Source organism: Halichoerus grypus, chromosome 8 (genome assembly GCF_964656455.1).
Source record: "Halichoerus grypus chromosome 8, mHalGry1.hap1.1, whole genome shotgun sequence".
Taxonomy (NCBI): Eukaryota; Metazoa; Chordata; class Mammalia; order Carnivora; family Phocidae; genus Halichoerus; species Halichoerus grypus.
The window spans coordinates 80480672-80493417 of record NC_135719.1 but is presented as its reverse complement, the minus strand read 5'-3'; the positions used below and the strand labels follow the sequence as shown (position 1 = coordinate 80493417).

Below are 12746 nucleotides of genomic sequence, written 5' to 3'. Positions count from 1 at the left end.
AAAAGCCTCAGATATGAACATGAACAACATTATTTTGTGCTGATTAGTAGCGGAAGTCAGTGGCCTACTTGTGGGGTCACGTACAGACTGAAGGTGCCGGGGTCCTCATGATCATAGGGCAGAACTTGGTACCTGCTCTCTGTGTCCCGCAGAGAGCCATGTTCTTCTTACCGGTTGGGGCTCTTACTCTTGTTTTCTGCTTGAGCTCTGGAATAAGGAAAGCTCTAAGGACAAGGTCTTTCCCAGCATTGTGTCTGGAACAGAAAAACCAACAGTCTTCTGTCACAGCCATTAAAAATAGGATCCTCTCCCTCCTAGGTACTTGTGGGCTGGGGATGCTGCTCCACTTTCTTTTGGCCATCTGCTCTGCTCAGAGAGAGAAACAAACACAGAAGATGAGACATTCGCTCTCCACTTATTCGGTGATTCATTTCATTTTCCCAACTTTTCTGGAAACAAACGAGCAAAACTTACTTTTAAAGGGCTAAAATAAGATCTAAATAAATGAACGGGCAGAAAACATTTCTGCATAAGAAAACATAATGTCCTAAAATGTCAAAATTTCCCACGTGATTCCAATCAGAATCCCATTGTTTGAACCAGGCAAAATGAATAAGATAGAACAAATATCCTGGAATTGTGAACTACATTTTGAAAAAGAATATTAAAATTGGATTTTCTTGTTTATTACAAAAATAAAGCTTACTCTAAACAAAACAATATGATCTAGGCACTGGATTAAGCCAGTAAGCAGAACATGGTAAAGTCCAGAAGAGATCCAAATGTAACTGGTTTGATGAGAGTATTTCAAGTCATAGGATAAAAACAGGAATTGGCTTTAATTTCTCTTGATATTTGCTAATAGTTTGCTTTATCAATCTTCTCTTTTCCACGAGGAAACCGGTTATCCTTCCTTTTTCTCTCACTTATTACACCAGCTTTGCTCCAACTATTCATGTATCCATCTTAAGGTTTTAAGGTTCATCTTAAACCTTAATTACCATGTAGACTCAAAGCTGTGCCCTCCTCCTCCAGTGGAAGGCTCCAGTAGCTCCAATGACAGGTGGACTGTGCTGTCCTTCCACACTTGATCCCTTGTCACCCCTCAGAGGCTGGACAGAGAATAAGGGACTCTCATTCTCTCCTGGGCTGAGCAGCCTTATTTCCCTGGTTGTTCAGACTGCTCTTCTTCTATGCGAACAGCCCCAGGTTGGGAAGGAGAGGTTCCTGCCTCTTCTTGTTGGTTATCTCTGCCTGGCTAGAGATTACATCTCAGCAGCAGATATTCAAATGCTTGCTTTCTCATGATGGTGTGTTGGTGGTTTCTTCAGGGGCTGCAGAGCCTTCCACCTACAGTTTCCTGGAAGCCTTGGGTCTTCCTCCTCACCGAGCCCACACTTGGACCACTCCACAGCCTCTTGCTGCTAGGAACCCCTCCCAGGTGGCAGCTCTTTGGAGGCAGGTGTAGGTTCAGACAAGTTGGTTCAGAATCTAGACAGATTCATTACACTCACAGGAAATTCGTGGAAAATGGTGTCAATAAACAGTGGGATGGAGGCTACTGCACCTTCTTTTAGCTCTGGCTATCTTTCTCTTGTATTTTCTCTTTGTGCCACAAGAACCTGACATGTTCAGCCAGTTAAGAAGCTCATTACTATCTAGACACATGACTGTAGGCAGACCTAAACTTAGGGAGGAGTCAGGTGGGACAAGTTAAACATCTTCCTCCTTTCTGCACAAGATGTGCATTTTCCAGAAGGGTCACCTCTTGACGTTCCCAGTCTCCCCTCTAATATCTCTTTTGCTAACATCAAATGAGTTTTGCCTCTCACCCCAGTGGAATGGCCAAGAATTTCTTCTTTCGTGTTGTTGCTGTGGAATTTAGCAATTATCCTCACCAGCACCCAATTCTGCTGTGATTCTTACACTCTTCTGTAATGTTTGGAAGCAAGTAAGTGTCTTAATGAGGACATATACCATTTGATTACACATACATACATATAGGAAAGTAAAATATGACAAGGACATTGCAGTTGTGGAAAATAGACTGTATAAATAAAGATAATTTCCAGATAGCCAAAAGATTTTATGGTAAAAATCAAAATAAGACTATTGGCTAAATATCTAAGAGTATTTGTATATATATGGATTATGGGAGATATTCTAAGTCAGGTGATGTTGGTTTGAAACCTCGGGAGTTTCCTAAGTGAAATCTGAAACTCGGCCTGATACACAGGGGTGAGGAAAGACAGAAGGAAGAGGCAGAATACTCCAGATTGGTAGGTGGCAGGTTTAATAAGCAAAGAGACTTAGATATGAGGTCTGTCTTGGGTGGCCTCAGGACGAGTAGATCTCTGCCCCTGCCGCCCTGAATCTTAAGTTTATATAGAGGCCTTAGCTGGGTTCTGTCATGTATTCCAGTCCAGATGGTCTCAACAACACAGTGCTCTCTCAAGGCTGCATCCTTGAAGTGGCTGCTAGTGTGGGAATGGTGCGTAGGATGTACACTTCAAAGATAAGGAAGGGGGTGAGGAGTGTCCGATTGCTGGGGTCCAGCTTGAAGGTCAACCAGTGGTCATATTGCTCGATGGCTTCCTCCAACAGGTGGAAATCAGAAGCTACAGAAAAAACAGACATATCTGACTATATGAAATTTGGAATATATTCAAAGGCAAAATGTACCATGCCATGTACTATAGACAAAGTCAGAAAACAAATAGACTGAGGAAATGACAGAAAATTTTGACATCTCTAGTTATATCTTATTAATGAGAATTAAATAACCTAAAAGAAGAATGGACAAAGACACAAAAGGCTATTTACAGGAGAGAAAACTCAATTGGCCATAAACTTTGATCTCACTGGAAATCAGAGAAATGCAAATTAGAGCAACGAGTTCATTTTTAGCCTATCATATTTGTAAAATTGAAACACTCCATATTGTCTAAAACTTGCAAGAATAAAGGGAAAATGCACACAAATTGCTGGTTAGAGTGTGACATGCTACAACTTTACTTGAAAGTAATCTAAAAAGCCTGTTAAAAACAAAGATAATGATATCCTTTGATCCAGTAATCAAATTTTTAGAATTCTATTCCAAAGATACAAACTGCAAATATAGATACAGTTCTTTATCACAGCAGTAGTCCTAAACAGACAAAACTGAGTATCTATCAATAAAGAAATGCTTGAGTAGACTATGGTACATCCATGCTATGGACTGTTAGACATTAGTTAAAATGATGAGCACTGAGTAATGCATGAAATTGTTGAACCATTGTATTGTACACCTGAAACTAATATAACACTGCACATTAAATACACTTCAATAAAAAAAATAAAAATAAATTTTTAAAAAATGAATGAGTTAGAATAATATCTACTGATCTGTAGGGATGCCTATGATTATACTATGTGAAAACGATGATATTATATATTTATATATATATTATATATATAATACCCACATACACATCTATCAATAAAAACAAACCAACAAAACAATAAGCATACAAACCAAACAACCAACCCTATATATATGTTTGTCTATATTTATATGAACAGGGAGAATGGTGGGGAGGACACTCAGCAGGTTGTTGAAATTATTTACCTCCTAGGAATGAGAGAGAATGGGTGAGTGAGGGTTAACTTTTTCTTTATCATATTCATATTGTTTCATTTATTACAGTAAGCAGGATTGCTTTTATAATTTGAAATATATCAAAAGTTTAAAGAAAAAAGAAAATGATTAAAATTTAAAGAAAATACTGCCTGTTTTTTCAATCAGCTAGGGTTTGAAGATGAGTCCATTTTAGGACTGCAGAATGAAGCCATTGTGGACTGAATGCAGTAACAGGTGGTTTTTCCTGCAACACAGCCACCCATTTCCTTCCCACGCTACAGTTAAGCTGCCCACAGTTTTTGATCTTCTTTTCAGTTTAGGGTCTGTGGGTCTCTGGGTCCTGGCAGCAGGTGAGTCTGGGGTACAAGCTCTGAGGTTTTGGCCTTCCAGTTTTTACTGTTCTTCCTGCCGTGGGCATCCTAAGTGCACAGAAATACTCCCCGAGTCTCCTGGCCTCACAGCCGAGATGGTGAGAATGATGGTCTTGGCTGCTTTCTACCAGCTCCCAGAAAACTGTCCATTTCTGGAGGAGCCTGAACTTTGAAAAAAATCACTTGAAATATCTCCCCACCGGGGTGGCGGCCAAACCAAGAAAGAACGTAAGTGGGATCACTTGCAAAGTATTTGCAGGTCAGAGCCACAAACTCCCCTTCTTGTGTGAATATCTCGGGTTGAGACTGAATGACTCTCTGCATCCTGCAGAGGAAGTGACAACGACCAAGATCTGTGAGACACAGTGAGATGGTCCTGAACAGACCATTTAGAACACCCTCATCTGAAGAAGATCACCAGGACAGCAGGAGAGAGCACAGCCTGGCTTCGGTCACTCCCCTCTCTCCCTGGCCCCAAAGCATCGGTATGTGTTGCCAGGGGACCATCCTCCCACCTCCAGCCCTTAGGGTGGCTCAGTCCCTGCCGAAGAGGGAGGATGGAGCCATAAGTGCCCACGGCAGGCTGGGCGGCACAGGCGGGCAGGTCTGCTCGTGGCTGTGAGCTCGGGAATGAATGCCTCAGGGTCCTTTTATCCTCTAATGGTTGCATTTGCTGAGCATGCCCTGCAACGCCTACCACGGTGACCAGGGATGGGATGGGTCCTGGATGTGTGCTTTAGGATTATTATTGTTATTAATATTATTTTGCCAGTATGGTATAAAAGAGATCCTCAGATGTTGATAGAAAGGTCTTTGAGGCCAAAGTTAGTTATTGAGAAAGAGCAAAACGGTATCCACCATTTGTTGAGCATCCAGGACATGCCAGGCACTTAACCCACGTGTTGAAGCCATGTCTTTTAACAGCTTATAAAATAATTATCTCTGATTTCAGGAAACAGAAGTTCCAAAGGCTTAAGCTCTTTGCCTACAATTAAATAGCCATTAGATCATTAGAACTGACCTTTCCGGATCCAGTATCTCCTAATTACTACCTTAGAAAAACCGTCGGTGTGCCTAGCTGTGCCCTGACCTCCCTCCTCCCAAGCAGGGGTGTTCTTGTACGTGACGTTCTCCTTGTGCATCTCTCTCAGAGCACAGTGATGCAGGCCAGTGTCTGTAGGTACCAGATTTCTGATGTACAAATGTGTTGCACTTGCCGTATGCTTTGAATAAAACCTTCCTATGGCAAAACTGGCATCTCCTTTTCCAGAGCATCCCCACCCTCTGTAGTGAATATATTCCGGTGCCTGGTTTGGATACTGTCAAAACCAGTAGAGATCAACAAGGTGTGGAGACGAGGTACCATATTTACAAAAGAGGTCCACAGTCTTCCCCTCTGTTCCAGTCACTTCTGCCTCTTGGGGTCTGATCCAGCCTGCTGTCCCGGGCCCTGAAACATAAAACACACATCAGCCAAGTGCCATTCCAGCTGGCTTATCCAGGAGTGCAGCCCAGGGTGCAGGACGGGGCTTAGTTACCTGGGAGGGGCCAGTGCTAGCAATGATGTGAAAGTAAACTTGATATCCATTGCTTCTCTTGGATGGCTCATTAGTGAATGTACATTATCCAGGGAATGCACACTATCCACTGATAGTGTCTTGTCATCAACTCACTGGGAAGGGATTTCTGGAGGGTTCTTACCGGGACTCACAGGTCAGAAATGGGAGGTTATATTTAACTATATAAAGAGATTATTTTGAAGAAACAGAAGTACCTTCTTGCAGCGACTTTGAGAAACACCTGTTCTTTGAAATAATGTGAATTCCCCACATCTCTCTAGACATATTTTTTTTTTATATACACTAACACAGGTGAAGTGGAAAGTATAAACGCTAAGCAGTTAACAGTGGTAATTTCTGTAGGTTGAAGTTATAAACGTTCCCTTAATTTGTTGTTTTTCTTTTGCAATAAATACATTTTACTCTTGAAATTAGAATTAAAGTGTTATTTTGGTGAGAGTTTCCTCTTTCGAGAGGTAAATTCTGTTTGGTTCTTGTTAACAGCATGGAACAGGAAAGAGTGAGATAGAAACTGTTCCCCTTCCAGCTGCACCGACTCCCTCCAGAACAGCTAAGTCTCTGGCGTCTGACTTGTAAATTCGCCATATCCCTGAGCCAGATTGGACCAACTGCAGGAGGACTAATGGCTTCTTTGTATCTTAGGGGTCTTCTTGTAAAAACAGACAAACAAGCAAGCAAACAAAAAAGTCAACCACCCGTGTTTTCTTTTGAAAGTATAAACAGACCCATCAAAGTGGAAACAGAAAAAACCAGAGGAGGTCATAGTTTGGAATAGTACATTAGCTTCCTTGAGTCCGGAAGGGAGAGCCGGACACTTTTGGTCTGACTGGGCTGAAGTGGGAGGATCTGTTGCTCATGGAGACTTGTGTTTTAAGTGATGTCAATGCCTGGAATAGCATTTGTGGAAAGAGCCCATTAGCTAACAATGTAGTTACTGTAATAAGACAAACTGATACTAAGTATACTCAGTGAACACCTACTATGTGCAGGATGGCTGGGAATGGGTGTCCGGAGGCTTTCCTTTCAGTGTCGTCACTTGGGAGTCTTGGCCCAGATCCCCTTCCGGCATCTCTGGAATTGGCTCCTCATCCGCCTGAATTAGGCGGTATTGGGATTTGTAAGTGTCCTCCTTGTGCAGCTCTGAACCAGTGCAGGGAAAAGTGCTCACATCCTCCAAAGAAAGTTTTGGTCATAAGGGATGCCATTCCATCAAGATGCCAGACACGTGGTTTTTTTGTTTTTGAGAGAGAGCGAGAGAGAGCACGCATGAGCATGGGAGAGGGGCAGAGGGAGAAGCAGACTCCCTGCTGAGCAGGGAGCCCGATGCGGGGCTCTATCCCAGGACCCTGGGATCATGACCTGAGCCGAAGGCAGACGTCCAACTGACTGAGCCACCCAGGCGCTCCTAGACACATGGGTTTTGTGGTATAAGCTCAAGGCCTTAGAAGCTTATACAAATACGCACTTTCACTTATTTTTTGAGTATATCTCTTGAGTACTTTCAGGTGATATTGTGAAGAGATATAGGCTCTTCTGGATCCAAGTGTGCCAGGCAAGGACAAAAAGAGGAAGGTGGTGAGGAGAGCCTTAAAAACCCTGTTGAATAAGAAACATAATTATTGAGACAGAAGCTTAAAGAAAACAAAAGGATTTAGTGGGGCAACAATAAGAATGCTTGAAGAATGGGGTGATGGAATTGTCTGTTTCTTTAACTTAGTATTACCCTATAAATACTTCCTATTTCACTTTATAATCTTTGTATTTTAGAGGTTTTCTTTTCTTAGAACATTAACAAATTGACGGCTCAATCCCTATGGCTGAATATTTACTTTGTTGTAAAAATTGGGAGACAATATCTCAAATTTCATGTTTTTTGTTGTTGTGGTGGTTGTTCTCTTAGCAGATTTTCTCCTTAGAAAAAATGGGGTGGGATTCATGGGTCAAAACTCCTGGCCATTTACACAGCCATCACTAAGGGAGAAAAGGACCCACTTTCACCCTTGTGAGGTGTAGCCAAGAATGATGATGAACTTGGCCCACCTCCCAGTGTGTCATGCATTCAGCCATATGTGGGAAGTCTCCTAAGACCCCTCCCTACCATGTATGAAACAAACATCTAACATTATGAACTATTTTAAACAGATTGAGAATTGGATAAAATAATTTAATAGACTTCCTTTACATGCTATATGAATCTCATAAATGTTAAAATTTTGTCATAATTTATAACAAGCCTTAAGGGATGCCCTTATATCTGTCTTAAATACACTGGAGACTGAATCTCTAACAAGTACCATGTACGGAAGAGCTTGAGGGCATGCACACTATTAACTGCTAAGGGTAGGATGATTTTTGCAGTGAATAATTAGGGTTGATATTGTGATTTTTTATTTTTCAATTCTGTCCCCATACAAATCTTGAGGATGAAGGGGGGGTGATAAGATAATAAATACAGTTTATACACCACTTTTAAGGAACATACCTAGTGTATTAAGGATGGCCATCTATGCAGTGATTAGTTATTTGGTCTTCTAAATCTTTTCTTCTTGGGTCTTCAAATGAAAAAAACAAAAAAACCAAATACATTCTTCTTCCTGTTGTTTTCACTTTCCAATATTTGGCTTAGAAATACTGGGGAGACTTACACAGGATTTCCCACTTCTATCTTGTAACCTTACATAAAAAAAAGCTGGATTCTCCCCCCATCTCTACTTCCTGGTTTCTGGCTTTTGGTGTAGACAGAAAAGGAGGGAAGCAAAGAAAACAGGCAGAGGCATGTGCAGGCTGAAAAATTGGCAGGTACATTGCAGGAATTTGTATCCGATTTCTTCCTCTCCTCCTTGAATAATTACCTGCCCTTTCCCTGCATTATCTCCTCATTTCCTGGACAGTGAACTTTAAACTGCACTCAACTGCAATGCATTTCCTAACAAACTCATGAGCCCCAGCTGCCTTTGCTGTCTTCATTTGCCTATGGTGATAGGGCATTAAGCACTCTACATATAGGAATAGTTATTAAAATCAATTATCAGGAAAGGTAGGTCTTTTTGTAATTTTTGCACCTTTCCAACTTAAGGGAGCATTAGTCCACAGTGATTTGAAGGGCTAGCAATAAAAAAATCTTGTTTTAGTGCTGTGTCATTTGGTCACATATAATTAATCATTGTAATCCAGTTAATGCGAGTGTCAAATAATAACCACAAAATGCAGTTTCACCTTGCTTGGATTTTGGCATTCTAAAATAGAGTGTATTGCTCTGGAAAACAGTATGGAGTTTCCTCACATAGTTAAAAATAGAACTACCCTATGATCCAGCAATTGCACTACTAGGTATTTACCCAAGACACAAAAATACAGATTTGAAGGGGCACATACACCACAGTGTTTATAACAGCATTATCAACAATAGCCAAACAATGGAAAGAGCCCAAATGTCCATTGACTGATGAATTGATAAAGAAGATGTGATATATATTTGCAATGGAATATTACTCAGCCATCAAAAAGAATGAGAAAACGAATGAACATAGGGGAGGGGAAAAAAAAGAGAGAGGGAAACAAACCATAGGAGACTCTTAACAATAGAGAACAAGCTGATGGAGGGAGGTAGGTGGGGGATGGGCTAGATGGGTGATGGGTATTAAGGAGGGCACCTGTTGTGATGAGCACTAGGTGTTGTATGTAAGTGTTGAATCACTAAATTCTGCTCCTGAAACCAACATTACACTCTATGTTAACTAGTTAGAACTTAAATAGAAATTTGAAAAAGAAAAAGAAAAGATTATTCAAGGGCAAAATAAAACAAAAAATTATAAATTAATTTATTTAACAAATATAATATTGATCCAAAATCTGAAAAACCTACAACAAAAAAAGAAAATCAATGAACAATCTTACTAAAATAATCAATGCAAAACACCAAAATATTAGCAAAAATAATTGTAAGAGAATATTGAGAAATAATATGTTATAATCACTTGAATTTTATTCCAGGAATTCAAGAGAATTAAATTTTAGAAATCATAATATATTACGTAATAGTAATAGAGCTAAGAAGATGAATTATATGAAAATGTACATAGATGCAGAAAAGACAGTTAAAAGCTGTTTAGATTTGATATTTTACTTTGCACTTCATATCATTCATTTTTACTTTTATTTATTAATCCAATCCTGCTTAATTTTGATTTGTTGTATTTTTCCTTCACTAGCATTATAGTCATTTGATAATTATACATATGTATTTTTTAAAGATTTTATTTATTTATTCGAGAAGGGGCAGAGAGAGAGAGAGAGCTCAAGCTGGAGGAGGAGCAGAGGGAGAGGGACAAGCAGATTCCATGCCAAGCATGGAGCTTGACCAATGTGCGGGGCTTGATCCCAGGACCCTGAGATCATGACCTGAGCAGAAACCAAGACTCGAGGCTTAACCCACTGAGCCACACAGGCATCTTGGTAATTATGTTGATATAAATGTCTTATGCTACAAATATTCCTCTGGTACATGATTTTTCTGAATTACTTAGCATGTCCCTTATTATTTTTATGTTAACACTATATTTAAGAAATTTTAAAATTTTACCTGATTTTGTCTTTGAAGCAAAGTTTGCTTGAAGAACATTTTTATTGTTATCTATTTGTTTTTGAATTTTTTGCATAAAGTGGCTTTTTGGTTAATTCCTCCTCCTATTTCCTTTTCATCCCCATTTTTTAAGATTTTTTAAGGTATCATGGACAAATAAAAACTGTATAGGGGCACCTGAGTGGCTCAGTCAGTTAAAGCCTCCTACTCTTGATTTTGGCCCAAGTCATGATCTGGGGCATAAGACTGAGCCCCAAGCTGGGCTCCACGCTGAGCATGGAGCCTGCTTGAGATTCTTTCTCTCCCTCCACCTCGTGCGTGCTCTCTCTAAAAAATCCAAACCAAACCAAATACTGTATATATTTACTGTGTACAAAAAATTAAATAAATAAAATAAAATAAAGGGGATTGTATTTTTTTCTATTTGTGAAATAATGCTCAGTATTGAGCTCCTGCTAAGTAGTTTGAAAAATAAAGAATATTATAAAACAGAAAATAAAAAGTGTTAAGCCCAGTCCTCAAAAAGCACTAATACTGTTGCAAACGTCTTGGGGTCGATGTGAACATGTTATTTTATTCACACGGCAAACACATCTTATTCCAGTGTTTCATGTACTGTTTTGGTATATAACTGTGGTTGTCCTGTGGGTAATTTTTTTTCTCCTGTGATATTTAACACGGGGCATGTAATGGAGAAAGCATAGCCTTTGGAGTCAGATAGACTTGATTTTGAATTCTATCAGTTGTTTTTCGGAAAGGCGGAGGCAACTTTGATCTTTTCTGAATTTGCATTTCCTAATCCGTTAACTGAGAATAAGAACAATGATCCATCAGAGTTGTTTTGAAAATTTAATGAGGTAATATTTGCAAAGTACAGGGCCTATTGTATTTACTCTCAAAAAACAGTAGTTTCCATTGCAAACTCTGTAAATACAGTATATGTGAGTACAGAATATTTCACCGAAAAAAATATACTGTAACAGAACTAAGCTAAGTTTATGTTAGCTTTACATTACTTAGTTTAGCTAGTCCCTTTCGTTGGGGAGACTGCTTCAAGTACTAACTGTTCACAGTAATGTGTAACATCTTGAGAAAGCCCGACCACTACTTTCATGAAGCACCTAGCATAAGCAACAACCCAAAGATGAAGGGAGTAAATAAGAATACAGCAAGTGCCAAAGAAAAGCTTTTGTTTGAATCAAATCATGATGCTTTCTGGTTCCCACTCTTTGTTCTTTGCTAATAGGTCCAGCAAGGAAAAAGTTGCAAGCAGAACTCTACCTATAATTGTGTCTGTTCTAGGTGGGAAGATCAGACCAAAAATAAACTGGATTTTCCATCCATGACGCTGTCAGGCAGAGTCCATGATGGCTGGTGCACATACCAGTTGTTGGTGCTTTCTTTCTGAAAAGGTTTTCTTTCTCCCACGGGGCGTAATGGGGTGGTCGTGGAGTTGGTATCATCTGAGTGACCTCTAAAAATATTAACTATGTTGACTCCCATAGAAAAGCACAGAGAAGGTGGTGAATGCAGTGATATGACTCCGTGAACCACACCAGTAATTGTCAACACGGGCACAAGGGTCTTGACTAATAGTTGCTTTTCCTTAAAGCTTCTTTTCGAGGTCGTGCCTAATTTGGCAAGTTCCCCACCTAACAGTTGCAGGAGCCTCAGCTGGAGCATTTAGTACGGGCTGCAGCTGACAAGACGACACTGTGCCTCCGCTGCACACAAGTAGGTAGCTGAGTCTCCGAGCTGGGTGGTTGTGATGTGCAGGGTGCTGAGAAGTTCTTTCTTATCTAATGTGCCTTTTAACCTTCCTGACTTCTCAGTCTCACCTGAAATTAGTCTGAGCAAAAAGGTAGGGGTTTTCTCTTCTTGCTTAAACCAAAATAGGCTCTGAAAGCTGGTCACTTTGTAGCTGCAGCTGAGAGTTGAATTGTCTCCCTCATGGACAACCAGAGATGGGGGGCTCTGGATCACCTTGTCTTCACTGCTCACCCCTGTTCAGAAAAAAGTAACAAATCACTCAGAGAAAGAGTGATGTCAGATCAAGTCTTCTCAGAGATCATAATTATTCTCCATTGGAACAATAGATGCTCCCCGCTAAGTCAGAATGCATTCTACTTCCCCCCACCCTTAGTTTTCTGAGGATCAGTCCTCAGGTTTTCCTGGCTGTCCCTGACCCTTTGTAATAATGCTACTCACAGCTCAGTTGAAGCCAAAAGATGGCTAGTGAAGCTCGTGGCCACTTCTCCATCCTTCAACTCTTTCGTTTGTTTTCCTGGGCAAAATGTGATTCAGTGCCCTGAGTATTTCTTTTTCTTTTTTGAACCAACACTCTTTTCCCCCAGGACAGACAGACAGACAGACACACAAACACACAGAGACACATATACACCCTGAAAGGGAAATGGCAATTTGGCTCATCAGCCAACCAGAAAATAAGTATCATTTGGCCCTAATTCAAATTCAAATCCTTCCCACTCAGTCACTCAGGGAAATCATTCAGAGCACTGCCATCTTGTGAGCTGGTGCAGAATAGCTGAAAACTTGTATCCACATGTTTTACCAATGATAATAGAGTCTTC

General features: G+C 40.3%; 1 gene segment (V, D, J or C); it reads right to left on the bottom strand.

Moving 5' to 3' along the window:
- The window catches only part of LOC118550108 (T-cell receptor alpha chain constant-like), a 281704-nt gene extending 269195 nt beyond the window's left edge, over positions 1 to 12509 (bottom strand). The window contains 2 exon segments of the C gene segment in view: positions 11994 to 12158; positions 12364 to 12509. Coding sequence covers positions 11994 to 12158; positions 12364 to 12415 — 217 coding nt within the window.
- Between the last annotated feature and the right edge of the window lie 237 nt (positions 12510 to 12746).